Source organism: Amphibalanus amphitrite, unplaced genomic scaffold (genome assembly GCF_019059575.1).
Source record: "Amphibalanus amphitrite isolate SeventyFive unplaced genomic scaffold, NRLGWU_Aamphi_draft 001270F_arrow, whole genome shotgun sequence".
NCBI classification, from domain to species: domain Eukaryota; kingdom Metazoa; phylum Arthropoda; class Thecostraca; order Balanomorpha; family Balanidae; genus Amphibalanus; species Amphibalanus amphitrite.
The window spans coordinates 167986-185222 of NW_024882763.1; the positions used below are offsets into that span (position 1 = coordinate 167986).

Consider the following 17237-nt stretch of genomic DNA (forward strand, 5'->3'; position numbering starts at 1 on the left):
TGAGCAACAAGCCTTTGGTGCCGGGCAGCTTCATAGTCATGGCAAAATTGATTTCGATGGCAATAGAGGTAGCCGTTATTTGAGATCGTCAAAAAATCGTGAGGAGTTTTCAGTCGCGTATTCGTTTGCGAAATTGAGGTTCGCGATTTTCTTTCAATCGCTAATGCAAATTTTCATCGAAACGTATCACTATGGGAGGGAGCGATACGGTTCTCCGCACGCGCACCACTTGCAGGTGCGCGCACCACCACTATTTGCAGTGGATCATTCGACGAGCATCCTATACGAGTGAATTTGCCCTAAATACGGCCTTGCCCCTTATACGGCCTTGCCCTAGTCGTTCGCATTGTAATATTGTGATGCCGCGATGGTGCGACTAGATGTCATCGGCAGTCAGCTTCGGGTCAGGTGCCGTCCATTTCTGCCTGGTGTAAGATAATATTACGGATCTGAGCACCAGCGGACTTGTCCCAATGGCTACACGCCGAACGTATACCGTGAGTGATTCAGCACCGGTTCGTCCCTGCACGGCCGACCCAAGTCAGGCGGGCGGCTCATCCTCGCCGCTCCCGTCCGTAGCGACATCTGAGCGGGCGCGCGGCCCCGACCGGGCCGGCGACTCTCCCGTCCGGGAGAAACCGCCTCCACCGCCGGGCGCCGCTGCCGCCGCCGCCAGCCCGGCACCCGGCCGCTCGTGACGTAGCTGGCCGCCCGGAACGCAGATACCGTATATTCGGCCGCGCACAGCTGCTGTGGCCTCGATTTCCGGTGCAGATGGCGCCACCGACCAAGCGCTTGGTGTCGCCGAGTTAACGCTTACGGCCTGCTTACGGCCACCTGTATTTCATTTTCAATGAGTTTCACTTGTTTTCTGTAAAACTAGCTTACCAAATGTTCTTAGCTTTTAAAATTAGTTAGTAAAACACACATTGCATGGCAAAATAGCGCCACCTGCCGAGTTTATATCGATCTCAAGCCCGCAAGCAGCGAACCTCATGGCCATCTATCGGCCGCGTTCGTAACTAAGGCCCTTGTCCGTTCGCGTTGGTGGAGCCAGGTTGGCCTCGCGATGGTCGCTCTAGAAATATCAAATTTGGGCTGAATAGGAGTTGTTGCAGGTGTGACGGTATTCCAAAAGGTGAGTGTGCTAATTTTTGATGTTTTGAAACTGTTTTCGTGATGTTTGCTGTCTGTTTTGATGATGAAATTCGTTCTGAATAATCGGGTGGTTCCCGCCACGCCGAGGCTCGGGCTGGCGCCTCAGTCAGGGAAACTGTGGTCAAATCTTCCATTTTTAGAAAGCCTTCCATTTTTGGAAGGATTTTCTATATATGGGTACGCACCTTCCAAAAATGGGTACGCTGACGACGTCATCGTACCCAAATATAGAAAATGTTGCGCATATGTTGGAACTTACCGATTTCCGCCGAACATGAGGCAAATGCGACTATCGCCCCTGGTCGCTTTCTATTCGCCATAGTGAAGTGTCCATAATCTAGCGTGGATGCCTAAATCCTAGCGTGGATGTATTTTAGGTAATTTTTCAAAGTAATGAGTCGTGGAAAATTGACAAAAATTTACCGACAAACGATGGTTTTATAAGACTTTATCAAACATTTTGTAAGCAAAAAGCATCAAAAACGAAAAGTAAATATCCTTAAAAGTACTTTAGTGACGGGCCATGCTTGTTCGATACCGCCGACTTTATTTACAGTGCGGAATTGTCTGGACAGAGTGCGGCGGTTTCGGGAGTGTAGTGGCGAGTAAAACTTGTATTTGTTGCCGTTTTCTGCATTTATTAGCATATTGTGTGGTTGATTTCAATTTTTTAAGGCTTTTGCCAAACATTTGGGTGAAGGTCTCGTCATTTTTCAATGTTTTTTCCGGAATATGGGACGAATTAAATAGGCGTTGCTGCGCCGTTTTTCGTGTTACTTTCTATCGAAGGAGCATGAATCTTCAATTTATATGAGGAATAGTAAGTTTAATTTAAACCATTTTTTGTCAGGGCTATAGCTGTGTTCCTCCTGGTTGGTTATTGACCAGCTGTTTTCTCTTCTGAATTTCTATGTGTCCTCTAGAAGTAGAAAAAGAGAGCAGTGCGCCAGGACACCATGCTATTATATCACTATGTACATTGACATAGCATGCCTGTATTACCAACACTAGCACTGCTGCTTCTCCTTATATCAATGATCATAAATGGCAAAATCAACTATTAATGTTACACATTTAAAAAGGCCGTAACTTAAATCAAAGAATGTGAATCACAGTTGGGAACACTGAGATTAGACCTTCCAATTTTGGAAGCCTTCCATTTTTGGAAAATGCATACCCATTTATGGAAGGTCCTTCCAAAAATGGAAGGCTTCCAAAAATAGAAGATTTGACCACAGTTTCCCCCACTGGCCTGGCGGCTCGCGTTCGCCGAGGGGGCAGGGCGGCGGTGGCGGCGCCTCCACCCTTCCCGTCCGCAATCTGTGCTACTGTTTGTGCTCAAAGTGCTTGGGAGTGGAGAGGGTGGCTGAATAATTTAGACGGTCGAAAGTGCTAGTCTGCATATGATGGTCTGATCCTGGCTCATGGCTGCATAATTTTTCATATATGGGTTATGGAAGTTTCAAGGGAAGTTGTGCAGGATTTTTCAATATTTTCAAAATGTGTGAGATTCTTCATTCAATGCTGTGTTGTTCTCTATGATTCCCCTGGTAAAATGACCTTGTAACCATACCCATATCGAAAATAAGATCCATTTTACGAATCCCCAATGAAATGCTATTATTGATAAAAAATAATGGTAATCAGCTTATTTTATTATATATAAGAGTATCATAATCCATTTTTGCATCTTGTTACACAAATAATTGTGACTAGGATTATTATATCATAAATTGTGCTGCTGGCTTACAATTCAAAAGCTATATTTTTAGGTTCATTTGATAGGAAACACAAAGCAATAGAACATGCTAAATGTTTTTTGAGCTATTTGTGAACAAAATTGACACACAACAGGTTTTAGAACTGGCTGAATTGCATGAATTTTTTTGAGAACTTCTTATTTGAATTTTAAGTTTCTATCTCTATTTTATATCTTCCTTCCTACTTATTTTCCTGTTTTCTTCTTTTCTTTACAAACCATAGTATGGACATAAAACCAGAAAGGTGCCCTAAGCACAGTCATTATTTGAGGTGACCCTTTGCTATTGCCATGAAAGACAACTGAACCAATCTGGTTCTGGAAGTCAAAATTGACCTCAGCTTCTGCTATCCTCCACCAGGGTGGGTTGACATACCTGCAGTCACCCAGTGAAAAAATTGATCATCTGAACTAGCTGTGTGTACTAACCACCATCCAGAGCCTTTATTTGGGCTAAAATTAGCATACTTTTGCCTCATAACCAGGCTGGACTAGTCAGTAGTTTTCCTTGAAACTGAAATGCCTAGGAGATCATCATGTGCCACCCATTTATTCATGTTTCAAAGCTGATCTGAGCACCTTGATAATATTTGCTGCAGTTAGGTGGTGGAAAGGGTCAAAAGGGTTACCATTCCTTGCTCTTCTGCTGAAGTTACTGCCTCCCCCCCCCCCCCCAGAGAGCAATGATCCATATAAGTGCTCAAGATGGAGCCAAAACTCCAAATATCCACCCTCCCCTAGCAGCTTAGCAGGCTTGAGTTCACAATGAGATAACAGCGGCCAAGAGCCCGGCTCGAGCCGATGCGGCGATCGCTAGTTTTCCGTGATAGTTTCGGCTGTGTGGGCGACCATAGTCATATTACAGGTCAGGTGAGGTCATATAGTACATATACCGCACCATAGACCGTCGACAGCTTATGCCGAGCGTGCTTATAACATGTGTCAAAGAATATGTAAAGGCAGAAGGCGTGAAATATTTAACCTCGAAATATCCGTTTTGGAATTCTCGAACGGGCAGTAGAGGAAAGGGCGGACAATGCGTTCGCAAGAATCGACCATGGCTGGGCGGGCATTTCTCCGGACCTCATTACCTGACCTGAGAATTCACCTGGCCAAAATTTCAGCACACCGACAGTCGATGTTATTATTTGGTTTCTTAGGCATGAAAGAACACACAACTTGATATTTCGATTATGATGGACATTTTTTTATTCCGATGAACATTGAATTCTCCGTTTGTGCATTATCTCAGGCTCCGACAGTATCCAGTAGACGGTCCTGACGGTACCCCTCTGACCTCTCTCCCAGCAGAATGTCGTCGTCCTCCTCCCTCACCGGGGGAAAGTACACGCGCGATCTGAAGCTGCGCGTGCTCGAACACTACTTCCGGAGCGGCGGGGATGTGTTCGGGAACAAACAGGCCACCGCCAAAAAGTTCGGCGTCGACTCGAAGACCATCAACCGGTTCCTGAAGATCCCGGAGCTGGTGCGAGTGGCGCGCAAAAACGCAAAGTCCAGCAAGGCAGCCAGATCCAACGATGGCTTCAAGGTCAGTTCAACCATAGTTCAACAGCTGGTCTGTTATCGTGTCAGAAATATTTGTTCTGTTGCGGACTGCGGTGCAGCTGCCCCATGTAACTGGGGCTGCCCAGCTTTGTCACAGGATGAAAATTGTTTGCATAACTCGATATTTGTATTACGGAGCTTCAATGGAATCCATCTTGCATTGTGGATCATCTCGCAATCTATTTCTTTATTTTACATCTTTGATCTTTGACATTCGTAATAGCGAGGACTCATTAGCTCGTACCTAATTCGTCAGATTTGCTATATGCCTACATTCTCCCTCGCGATCTGCCCCCTCTCACCCCCGTGTGACGTGTCTGCAGGAGCCGCCGGCGCCGGGACCGAGCGGTGCCGGCCGCACGCGGCCCCCGCAGCGCCAGTCGGTCCGCATCACGCTGCCCTCTCAGCCAGACGAGTCCATCGTCTGTCAGAACGCCGACAGCCACTCGTCCAGCATCGTCAAACTGCTGAAAATCTTCGAGCTCGGCACACAGGAGGTAAGTTATAATTCATCTTGTTTTCTAGAGATTCGTACCTGAAGACTAGGTGTTCGAAGATTTAAAGTGGCTGCTCGTATCGTTGGAGGAGGAGATGCAGTTCATTCGATCCACGGATCTTGGTCGAGCTTGACCCTCCCCGCCCCCAGATCCGTGAGTGTGACCTCATCCCTCCCCACCGTCCCCGCAGATCCGTGACCTGCTGGCGGCCGAGTGTGACCTGATCTACGAGTGCCGCGCGTGCCGGGCGCTGTTCCGCAGCGTGGCCAACCTGCTGGCGCACAAGCGGCGCTATTGCACGCGGCCGGCGGTGGACACACGTCAGGTGTTCGGCTCCGGTCCGGGCCAGTCGCTGGCGGCGCCCTCGGACGGGGTGGTCGTGCTGCCGCTGCCCGCCGCCATCGACCGGCTGCCGGAGGTGCGCCAGGCGGCGGCGGCAGAGGCGCGCGCGGCCGCCGCCCAGCCGGTGCCGCCGGTGCGCCTGGAGCCGCTGCCGGGCAGCGCGGCCGCCGTGGTGCAGACGGTCGGCGAGCCGGAGCGCAGTGTGGGCGAGCGGCTGGACGAGGTGCGACGGATGGAGGCGGCCGCGCAGAGGACCGTCCGACTCGGCAGGGATGGCAGAGTGGTGGAGTCGGACGGAGAGGAAGAGGAGGAGGCAGAGGATACGGAGGAGGCAGAGCAGGCCGAGGGGGAGGACGGGAGACACGTCTGTCAGCACTGTGAGTACCGGACAGCGGGGGGGGGGGTATGGAGCGTACATAGATGGCAATGATACTTCTGAAACAGTAAGGTTTTTGCAGCCCTCCCGTTAATTTGATCACCTTCACGGTTCGTCATTTCAGTGATATGCCAGTTTCTCTCCGTCATTTCATTGCACGATGAATTTGCGATTTTCGTTACATTTGGAATGTTCACTACTCCTGAGCCCATCACTCCCGTGACCCGTCTCTGACGTCACCAGCCGTCCCTCTCCCAGGTAACACGACGTTCGCCACCCGCAAGACACTGTCCCACCACATGCGGTCGCTGCACGCGTCGACCCGCATCTACTACCCGTGCTGCCTGTGTTCAGCGGCGTTCATCAACATGTTCAGCGTGGAGCGGCACCTCCAGAAAGGTGGGTCTCTGGGCGGGGAGGCACCTCCAGAAAGGTGGGCCTCGCAGGGAGGCACCTCGAGAATAGCGGGTCTCTGGGGGAGGCACCTCCAGAAAGGTGGGTCTCGCAGTGAGGCACCTCCAGGAAGGTGGATTTCATTGAGGGGATGGCGGGAGGTGGGTGGTGCATTAGGGCTATAGACATGGGTGTGGAATTCCGCTGAGTTAGGGGTTCCCGGGCGCAGCAAAGTCGCCGCCGCCCTGTAGCGGTGACCTTGACCCACGCCGTCTGTTGCGGCTCCAATGCCAAGCTGGCGTGGAATTGGGAGAGCTTGTGCACCCCCAACTCCGCGGAAATCCACACCCATGGCTATAGACAGGAATGAAGCTAGTTACAAGAAGCGTTATCTATCTGGTGAAGCTGATGCTTCCGGTAGACGGTTGTAAGGTGACGATAAATATTTTGGTAAAGGACGTGTTCAATGTTCGTCGTCGTGGACGTGGGAAACATAGGTCGGGAACAGATCTAACGTATTTGGCAAGATTAAATAGGCGATCGCTAGTTTGCTCAGACATCCAAATTGGCCTGTTGTTCAATGCTGGTGAAAACCAAATGCTGATTCCCATCGGCTAATAATGTTTGAACAAATTGCCACTAGGCAACGTGAAGTTTCTTGCTACTGAAATCCCGTTGGGATATTGTATCCCGCGAACTAAGGTACTTAAAGTTGTTCCAGATTGCAAGACGTAGACGCTCTCTATCTCTGGTTGTTCCGGGCGCCCAGATTCGTTTTTTGTTTGGTGACTGGCCTGGAGTGCGATGCATTTCTTCATTTTCTTAATAATTATTTGACCTTCGTACGCATCTTATGCACTTTCAATGGGTCCGTGCGAAATGGGAGCACCGTAACATAAAGATTGCCTATTCATTTGACACGTTAAAGGGACCCTCCCACCTCCAAAAAGTTAATGAATTGGCATGAAAGTGATGTCGCTCGGTTCAGAAAGAGCAAAAATGAATATCTACCAAATTTCACCGAAAAATATTCACCGGTTTTCAAGATATTGGACTTTTACTTCTGTTTACTTTTTGGTATCTCCGCTGTTCCTAGCGACTTCATTTTGGAAGTGCGGCGTTTGCGGCAGATGTTGCGCGCAAATAGCATATACCACCACAGCTTCACAAAGATGTTAGTATAAGGTTTTAAAATCGTTAGATCACCGCTGACGTCACAAATTCTAAGGGGCATTACAATGCATTAGCCCCTTAGAATACGAAAACTGCAAGTTTGAAATTCCATATCTCCGAATTAAAGCATTTTTCGATGTTGTGAGTGCCCAAACCGGTATTTGCAGGCCATGGCCACCAATTTGGCTATCTCAACTCGAAACTAATGTTAAGGTGGGATGGTCTTGCTTCATGGCTCATGCACACCGTTCACCACTTCACTCATGCTACAACCGTTTCTGCCCCGTTCGCGCAGTGCACAAGAAGAAGCAGGAGGAGGTGGAGGTGCTGAAGGAGGGCATCAAGCAGAAGTCCTTCCACCGCAACGTGGCCGACGCCCAGGCGGACGGCGCCGCCACCAGCACCAACATGCCCGTGAAGGTGGTAAGTAGAACATTACTGCTGTGTGCGGGTCATGTTGGTGTGTGGTTGATGGGTTGTGGTCGGGTCGGGTTATCAGGGTCATTGCTGGTTGTATTTTAGTCCTTTTTTTACGGACCATGCCTAAACTTGGAGAAATCGGAGCAATATTTAAACTCTTCATTACAAAACCAATCACGCTCGTCGAGTGTCAAAAGCACCCGACGTTCGAATAACAAATAAACGACAATTACGAATTGGCAATCGAACCGGTGGTATTCCGCTGTACGCGCGAGTCTGCCTGTGAGCAGTCTGCCGTGAGTGCCTGATAGTGCCGCGTGCCGATCCATCAGACTGGCGGCTGGCGTAGTGTGCTAGTGCGCGCGGTGTGGGTAGGAGACCGGCGCGCGCGCGGCGGCGGTGCCGCTGGCCGGCCGGCGCGGCCGACTGGCGGTCCGCGCCGCGCGCCGCCGGCCGGCCGGCGCCCGCTGCTCACCCGCGTCGCTCTCTGCCCCCCGTTTCAGACGTCGTTCGAGTGGAAGTGCCGCCAGTGCAGCCGGCGCTACCTGTCACTGCCGGTCGGCCTGCAGCACGTGCAGTCGGCGCACCCGCAGTTCAGCTCGGCGCGCGCCGGCCTGGTGCGCGTGTGCCGCGTCATCCGGCAGTCGGCCGACCCGGCGGCCGTCTCCACGCGCTCCTCCAGCGGCGCCGTCACCCCCGCCGACCGGGAGAGGCCGGCCGCCGCGCGCGACGACGACCGAGAGACGGACGGAGACGCCGCCGGAGACGGCGACGAGCGCATGCTCTTCAACAAGGCCAACCTGCTGAAGCGTCTCTCCGGCGGCAGCGAGCGCTGTGTGCTGTGCAAGAAGGTGTTCACCGGCCACCTACAGGCGTGCGGTCACCTCCGGCTGCACGACCAGCGCGAGATCGAGGCCTACCTCGGACAGAAAGTCCGGCTCATCCGCAAGCGCCGGCCGGCGGACGAACAGCTCGAGCCGGAGGAGTACGAACTGGAGGGACCGGCCGGCGCCTCACCGCCGGACGGTCCGGAGCTGGAGTCGGACGCAGACGCAGAGTCGGTCACCGAGTCTCCGGCGGACACCCCCACCGAGCCGCCGACCAGTGTGGCCGCGCTGCACGCCGTGGACGGCCTGGTGGGGGTGCCGGCGGCCATCGGCCCGCGGTCGGACGGAGAGCCAGAGGAAGCCGATGCCGTCAGCGGGGAGGAAGCAGAGGACACCGAGCCTGCTGAGCCGGCAGAGGAGGAAGAACCAGAGGAGGAGCCGGAGGAAGAGGACGATAACGAGGACGAGGACATGGATACGGGTGCGGACGGAGAGACGGCCAGTGTAGACACGGACATTGAGTCCGGCGCCAGGCTGCTCGTGTCGTGTAAGCTCTGGAGTCCGGGGAAGCGACGCCGCGCTGAGGCTGCCAAGGAGGAGCCGGACGAGGAACCAGAGGACGAGGAGGAGGAAGAAGAGGACGAGAACACGGAGCAGGACGACGCGCCTCTGAAGCAGGAGCTGGACGGCGAGACGGTGAACAAGTGGGAGGTGATCAGGAGGAAGGGCTCGCGGCTCCGCTGCGGCGTCTGCAACAAGACGTTCGTGCGCAACAGCTACGCCGAGATCCACCTGCGCACCGAGCACACGTTCGAGGAGATTCGGGAGTTCGTCAAGAACTGGCCCATGAAGGGTGCCCGCGTGCCCCCGGACACGGAGGATCTGGACTCCGACGAGGAGGAGGAGCAGAGTGACGATGAAGAGCCTGATGATGGACCTCCTAAGCTGCACCCGGAAGTGGAGCCGAAACCGAACACTCGGCAGGAGGTCGAGCAGAAGGGCGCCAAGCGGGCTGCCGAGAGCCCGGCGGCGGCGGCCACTGCGCCGAAGGCTGTGAAGCGGGAGCAGACGGTACTCAACGTGCCTCTGATCAAGACGTCGCGCAACCTGGCGCAGGGCGCGGTCGGTCCGATCGGGCCCAACACCCGGGTCCTTAAGATCTCGCGCTCCGACCTGCTGTCCAAGCGCCAGGACGGCTCGCGCTTCTGTCTGGTCTGTAACCGTCGGTTCGAGTCGCACCCGGAGGCCTGCGAGCACATGCGCCAGCACTCGGACGCTGATATACGCAACTTCATCAAGACGCGCGGCCGCGAGTTCCTGCCGGCGTTCGAGCGGCGGCAGAGGCAGAAGGAGCGCCGTGTCTCGGAGGGTGCGGCTGGGACGGGCCCGGCGCCCGTCACCCCCACTTCGGCGGCCGGCGCACCGGTGAGATCTCTGTCACTGGGGGCCGCCGACAAGGCCAGTCCGCCATCGGACGCTGCCAATGTTACAGTAGAGTCTTCCAAACCGGCGGCAGAGGCAACGCCGCCCGCACAGGACGCAAAGAAATCCGCAGAGTCGGTTCCTAAGCCTGCTCCGAAGTCGCCCGCTCAGAAGTCCGAGGCGCCTCAGTTCCACCGCGATGAGGCGGTGACCGAGTTCGAGCTGTTTGACAAGGCGCAGCTGCTGAAGCGGCAGAAGGACGGCACCAAGTGTCTGCTGTGTACGCGCGTGTTTGCCAAGCACTCATCGGCCTGCGGGCACCTGTCGCACCACGGTGCCGCGGAGGTGCAGGCCTGGCGCACGCGACTGCGGCTCAAAGCCTCAGCGCTGCTGCAGACCCTGTCCCGCCGGCCGCGCGCCTACAGCGGCAGTGAGACGGAGAGGGGAGGAAACTCAGCGGCCGGGGGACCGGAGTCCCAGGAGGCGGTCATGGAGACCGACTCACCGGCCGGTGATGAACCGGCGGACGAGACCGACGCCAAAGAGGAAACTGCACAGCCGCGGGCTAAGAAAGCGAAAGGAGACAGCTCTCCTACCAAGGCAACCAAAGCCAATGAAGTCGCCGCTGTGCGGTCGACTAGAAGGAAGGACTCCGCTCCGGTTAAAGTGACTCGGGCTAGCAGCAATGCCGCCGAGAAGGAATCCAGTAAGGACGAACCGGCGACGGCACAAACAGTCAAATCTAGGACCGCGTCACTCACCTCTGGTGACGGTGAGTCGGAGACGAAGGCTGTCCCGGTGACCCACGGCGCTCGGGGGACGGGGCGGTATGTGGCCGATTCTCAGAAAGGGACGACTAAACAGGCACGGCGCACTGAGTTGGCATCCAGCCCTGTCGGTAAAGGCACCGCCGAGCCGCCAGCAAAGACTGCCAGCGCCACTTCGCAGGATGGTAAGAAATCTTCTAACGGCCCACCAAAATCCACACCGAACCAACCTGCCACAGAGCAACCCACGGAGAAATCCCCAGCCAAGACGCCAGCAAAGTCAGCGCCTCCCGTCTCAGCCGTCGCCATTCCCATCAAGCCGGTGGTGCTGTCGTCGACGGTGGCGGCGGCGCTGGCGGGCGCCGCGTCGGTGACGGTCTCCGTGGCGAGCTCGGGCGCGGTGACCGTGGTCTCTGCCGCCGGGCTGACCCGGCCGGCCGGCGGCGCCGCGCCGGTGCGTGCCGCGCAGCTGGTGAAGCTGCCGCAGGCCGTGAAACTGGCGCTGCTCCAGTCGGCCGACGGCACGATCCAGACCTCCGGCGGACGCACCATCATGCGGCTGGCGCCCGGAGTGAAACTGCCCATCACTGCCGCTGACCTGCCGCGAGTACTCCGGCCGATCGCGCCGAAAGGCACCGAGGCGGGGACGGGGGCGGGGGCGGTGCTGCAGCCGCCCACCCCGGGCGCCGTCACCAGCCCGGGCGGCCCGGCGCGGCCGCGGCCGCCGCCGCTGCTGCGCGCGCCGCTGCTGCAGGCCATGCCTCGCCCCGGCGGCGGCAGCGTCACGGTTCACGTTCCGTCACTGAAGACGACCACATCCGTGCCGGCCGGTGTGGTCACTGCAGTGATACAGGCCGGGGCGCGACCGGCCGGCGCCGCGGACGGCGGAGTGAAGCCGGCTATCAAAATTGAGGGCAAAAGCGGTGGCCAAGAAAATAAAATTGATGCAGAGGCTAAAGGTGTGAGTGGTGAGAAAGCAAAAGTGAAAGCGTATGGTAAGACGCCGATTAAAGTGACGACAAACACCGAATCGGCTGCTGAGATTAAAAACGAACAAGGGACTGTCTCAGAAGGCGTAGACTTAGCGAAGCGGCCTGCTGAGACGAAAGGTAGCGCCACCAAAACTCCCGCGGCGGCGGCCCATGCGAAGACGGACGATAAGTCTGAACAGGTCGCCAGGGGCAGTCAGCGGAGAGCGGCGGCCGCGGAGAAGTCGTCGGATCGTCCTGCTCCCACCACGGTCACCGTCCTCCCGGGCACCAAACCGACGGTGCTCACCAAACGGGCTTTCATTCCGGAGACGGCCGGCAAGTCGTCCACCCGCTGCAGCTGGACCCCGGAGCCGGGCGGCAAGGCCTCCCCCCGCGCTCCGGTCGCCGAGCCGGCACCCAAGAGCTCGCCGGTTGTCCCGCCGGCCGGCGAGGTGCCCCAGACGCGCGCGCGAGCCGAGGCGGCGGTGGCGGCGCGTGTGAGACAGACGCGGCGCCGGAGCAGCAGTGCCTCGGCGCTCGATAGAAAGTGATACCGGCCGCGCCGCCGCCGCCACTGGGCCGGGCGGAGCGGCGGCGGGACCGGGCGGGCTCTCTTCAGATGCTTCCGATTCATCGAGAGATGATAAATTAACTGAGGATGATGTGTGGGAGTCCCCGTCAGCCGCCACCCGTCTCAGAACAGCGAGCGGCGGTAATAAAACGGGATCCCTTAGTCGAATCAATACATCTAGGTATATGTGCGTACAACGGTCGCGAGAGTATTGTTTGCTTGTTTGTACCTGTTTGTATGTGTGTTTATGTGTGTGTGTGTGCTTGTGTGTAAAGATAGCCCGGACTAGCCGTTTGAATGTTGTTCTGTGGGTCTTGGATATCCGATTGATGCCCTCTAGATAGCCTCCACTGGTCTCCATCAATTGTTACATGCAATGACTATGTGCCCGCCAATTGGATATCCTCATAATGCATTGTCACGCCCGTACACGTATTTATGACATCTTGTTTAACACGCTTAAATACACTTTTACAAGCGGACTTGGCCTGACAGTGTTTACGTGATTTGAAGCGAAGTGAAAGGAGTGAAATGCAAATTTCAAACGCTATATGGAGGACAACGATAAAATGGAAGCGTTCAAAGCTATGGTGGTTCAAATAGCGTTACACTAGAATTATGTACATAGCTCACACGTAAGGATTACTCATTTTAGTTTCAGAGCTTGTGTAATATATAGATCTTCGTGGACGATAGCTGTGGCAATCTCATAGGACGTAGGTGAGCAACTTGAGCTTCATACCACATGAAAATGGAAGCGATTTTAGTTATCAGTCATACTACGACCTTGCTTTGGGTATTTGCTTAGGCCTCGGTGCTCTACGGTAGGTCCTGTGCGTTTTTCTACAGGGCTCACGAGCAGCTAAATATGAAGTTGAAATCTTTCATGTGTTTTATTTGTTCACAATGATGAAATTTCACAAGGAACACTTTTCACACAATACCAGGCGATATGTATCGTAGGTAATTCGTACCGCTCCCCGCTCTCGGCTCGTCTGTGGTACCGGCCTCCGTTCGGTCGATGACTGGAGTCGCTCGGTGCCGCGCTGTGTTTCAGGGCCCTCCGCCGGCCGGCCTGCTACGCTGCTCCGAGTGTCTCCTCTGCTACCCGTCCGCCCAGCTGCTGGCCGCCCACCAGCTCACCGCGCATGCGCCAACAGCCGAGCGACGGGCCCAGTCTGCCATTCTGGTGCGGAACGACTACCTGAACCCGCGCGCGGCGCCGCTGTCTCTGGGAGCGATGGCGGCGGCCGCCGAGTCGGCAGCGTCGGCCGCGGCGGCGGCGGCGGCGCGTCTCGTCAGCTCCCAGCCCCCGGCGCCGGCAGCGTCTGCCACCGAGCCTTCCCCCGCCTCAGAGGAGGCCATGCTGGCGCGGCTCTCAGCGCTCTCTGACATGAAGCGGTTGCAGTGCAAACAGTGTGGCAGCTTTCACAAGACGGTGCATAACCTACGGCGCCACGTGGCCGGCCACATCGGCTGGACGCGGCACGGCTGTCCGCGCTGTGCGCACCGCTGTTACTCCCGGTTTGACGTCATTCGGCACCTGAAGAGCCACCACAAGCTGAAGCCGAGGCTGGCCGAGGAGCTGATGAGCAGGACGGAGCGGCGGAAGCCGGCGGCTCGGTCGTCTGGGAGACGAAAATCTTCCTCGGCGGAGGAGGAGGAGACGGCGGGTGAGGGAGAGCAGGTAAAGGTGACTGAACCGTCCGTCGAGCCGGCACCCAGGGCTCAGATGGCGGAGCTGCCACAGAGGACGTATGAAATGCGGGACCTGACCATACCTCGTCCTCCTCCCTCCCCATCTGCGACCTCCCAGGTGCCCGCTCCGGCCGTCCTGCCTGGTGTGCTGCCTCCCCGTCCTCCCCCGCTGCCGGATCGTCCCTGTCCTTCTCCACCTCTCGAGGAGTCGCATGTAGCGCCGCCCCCGACCCTAACCCGACGCCGACCGGGCAGGAAGAATCTCACGGACATCATCCGCTACATCCGCTCCGCTGCCGAGCCGTCAACCCCCGACTCCGAGCCCGGTGGCTCTTCACAGTCACCCGCCGAGGGGAACACCTTCCAACAAGTTCCGTCAGGGATGGCGGAGGTCTTCCGGGAGCCAGTAGCGACAGAAGAGGCGGAGGCGGATCAGGACAGTGACGCTGATGATGCGGCAGACGCTGCTGCAGACGACGACGACGAGCTGGAGGAGTTCATGTCGCTGTCGGCGGGCGCCGAGCTGGAGCCGGGCGCTGTGTGGCGCACGCTGCCGCCGCTGGTCCCCCTGGTGGGTGGCTCCCGGCCCGGCGCGGGGCCGCGCGGCGCCGGGACACCACTGCCGGGCGCCTCCCAACAGCTGGCTGCACTCGAGCGGCTCGCCGAGACCTCCCAGCAGCACGACTGCAACGAAAACATCGAGCTTCGGCCGCCGAGCCGCGCCCGCACACCGGCCGGCGAGTCCAAATCTCTGCCGACGACACCGAAACGCTCCCCCACGGCACCCTGCCTCCTGAACCTGAGCCACACGCGCTCGCTGGACGAGTGCAACTTCTTTCCGCGGGTCCTGCTGACGGACATCGCTCTGCGGACCTGGAACTCCAGCCCGACGCCGGCGCGGCCGGCCAGTCCGGCCGGCGGCGCGGTGTACCCGGCCGGCGCGCGGCTGGACCCGGCCGCGGCGGGCGGGGAGGCGGACTCGCCGGCGGCCCGTCGAGGCAGTCCATCCGGCGCCGCCAGCGCCTCGGGGGGCGTGTCGCCCACTGGTGTGGAGCAGGAGCGCCGCTCCCGGCCGCCGCGCAAACCCAAAACGCCAAGGAAACTCGACTCTGTATCGGACCTGAATCTGGTGTCGATTGGGGAGTCGGAGGCGACCGTGGCGGCCGCAGCGGCGGGGACGTCACCTCGGTCCCCCGACCGCCGTCTGAAGGGGTCAGCCGAGTCAGAGAGGTCACCGCGGCCGGCGCAGAGGTCAGTCACTGTCCCAACTCGAGTAGTCCCCACCAAACGCGCTTTCATACCGGCGAACGTGTCTCCCTCGTCGTCTGATCGTTCCTCGGGTTCCTCCTCTCCTGCCGCCGGCCGCCGCGGGAGGAAGAGGCCCAGTCCCGGGGCTGCTGCCGCTGCGGGGGCGGTGGGCGGCCCGAAACCCGTGCCGTACATTCCGTCCGTGTGGCCGCCGCTGGTCAGGAAGCGCAGCTGGTCCAGTCCAACCGAGGAGCCGCCGAACGCTGTCATCACGGCCGCCGAGAGCGTCAAACGGCGCCGCTACCGCCAGCTGTCGGGCCGCGCCGAGGCCCGGTAGGTCGACACTCGGAGTTAGCTCGGCCGTCACTCCGGAGTTGGATCAGTGGTCACTCCGGAGTTACCTCGACGGCCACTCCGAGTTCGTCGGCTTCGCCATCACCAAATATGGATGCAGACCAAATATGAAAGCAACCACACCTGTCTGTGAGAGTTTCATGGGTAATTCAGGTATGCAAGGGATGTCGCTCGTGCTGTGTTGTACGTGGAAGATTCTCAGCTTGGTTCGGGTTGTGAGGGGTACCGGTTCTGTGATGTGCGCGATATTGGGTGGAGAGCAGCGGTCGGTCGCGATGAGAGCTGTTTACGTGCTGTGTGGGCCGCGTGGCCGCGTTGCGACACTGGGTTGGCAGGGGGGCCGAGGGACGAACGGCAGACGGCAGGTCATTGCAACACCGTGTGCTGCAAATGACCTGTGTGCCGACGGGGTTGGAGGGGGACGTTTCTCTAACTTATGTGTTGGGAGGGTTGGGGCCGGGAGCGCAGAAGCCCCTCAGGGTTTCGTCGGACGGGCGGGGTGGAGAGCCAGTTCGTTCAGCGGGGAGGTGATCTGTGGGCGATTGGGCAGCTGGACGGAGGGCTGGGATGCAGACAGTGTGTCCCGTTTGTGATGTTTCGGGCAGAAGGGTGGGGTGGTTATAGGTGTCTTATTCTGTCGCGTTTCAGCGGCTGTGTGCGTCGCCCGCACTTCGTTCTGAAAACCTATATCGTACAAGGCTCGAAATGCGCGTTGAATATCAAAATACTCTTGCAACGTGTAGTTTTTGGCGCACTTGTTGTCTTGTCACGAAGAAAGTCTATGTTGTTGCACCTGTTCGCCTTTATCGTCTTCCTGTCCTATTTATCATTGTCCCTTTCTTACCTTTGGAAAAAAAAGTCGTAGAACGACCCATAGAGGCGTACCCGCGCCGTTCCGTGACCTATTCTGGCTGGGACAGCTCTGGCTCTGTCAGTGCATAATCAGGCACTGTGTGCGTTTCGAAGTCTCACTTTGATATGTTTTTGTGATGCAGCATATCGGTCTCGATATCTGTCTCAGTACAGCCCTCTGCACGGGCTGTGTCTTGGCCGGTTGTTGTTTGGTAGGAGAGCTCAGTAGTCGCCCGTTTTAAGTCTTTTCGTGCCGCGTTCAGTTGCTAGTTTCTGTCTCAGGAAGCGGTGGCGTCCCCTCACGACGCATCGAGTACCTCGGAGCGCGGCAGTCTCGTTCCATGTGAATAAACTTGTGATATGCGACGTTGTTCCGTAAATACAGAGTTCCTTCATAGCATTACGCCTTTTCATCATGACGTGCTATGGTGGTCAGTGCTCACTCCTGTGTCTCGACTCTTTACAATTGAATATTTACTCCGGTACCACGTTTTTACGGAATACAGATATCATCCATAAGTGCGTTGCGGGTATCGACCCTTAAGTATTTTAACGATCCTCTGCATGCGGTCACGCCCAATTATTAATCAGTTACGTCGAAAGCGGAACGAGTTTATCGTCACGGCTATATCTCGTAGAAATTTAGTCCGAATGGTTTGAATCAGTGTGTGAACTAGAAAGGAGTCTGTCTCCCCGCTCAGCTGTTATTTTGTTCCTCCTATATGACAGCTTCAATTACATGAAAAATGTCTTCATTATGTTGGAGGGCTCACATCACTGCATTCTCATTTACCAGCCTGGTGTCCTCTCTCCAAACCCGCCTTCGACGCACCCACACAGCCG

General features: G+C 56.8%; 1 protein-coding gene across 2 annotated transcripts; it reads left to right on the top strand.

Annotated features, from left to right (window-relative positions):
* The first annotated feature begins 1037 nt into the window (after positions 1-1037).
* On the top strand, positions 1038-12724 carry LOC122371708. Of its 2 annotated transcripts, none has more exons than XM_043348273.1 (7): positions 1038-1138; positions 4226-4466; positions 4807-4980; positions 5171-5699; positions 5957-6097; positions 7560-7687; positions 8188-12724. In XM_043348273.1, the coding sequence occupies exons 2-7, from the start codon at positions 4230-4232 to the stop codon at positions 12220-12222; spliced, it is 5244 nt and encodes a 1747-aa protein (XP_043204208.1). In that variant the 5' UTR covers positions 1038-1138; positions 4226-4229; the 3' UTR covers positions 12223-12724. The 2 variants fall into 2 exon arrangements, with proteins under 2 accessions (XP_043204208.1, XP_043204207.1); XM_043348272.1 differs by having other exon boundaries at positions 4229-4466.
* The last annotated feature ends 4513 nt before the right edge of the window (positions 12725-17237 follow it).

What these genes read in the sequence shown, in the direction of transcription:
- LOC122371708 (XM_043348273.1), top strand. Translation starts at nt 4,230, where the DNA reads ATGTCGTCGTCCTCCTCCCTCACCGGGGGAAAGTACACGCGCGATCTG. An exon ending in TCGAGCTCGGCACACAGGAG is followed by an intron (nt 4,981 to 5,170) that starts GTAAGTTATAAT and finishes CCGTCCCCGCAG; the next exon opens with ATCCGTGACCTGCTGGCGGC. An exon ending in CCAACATGCCCGTGAAGGTG is followed by an intron (nt 7,688 to 8,187) that starts GTAAGTAGAACA and finishes CCCCCGTTTCAG; the next exon opens with ACGTCGTTCGAGTGGAAGTG.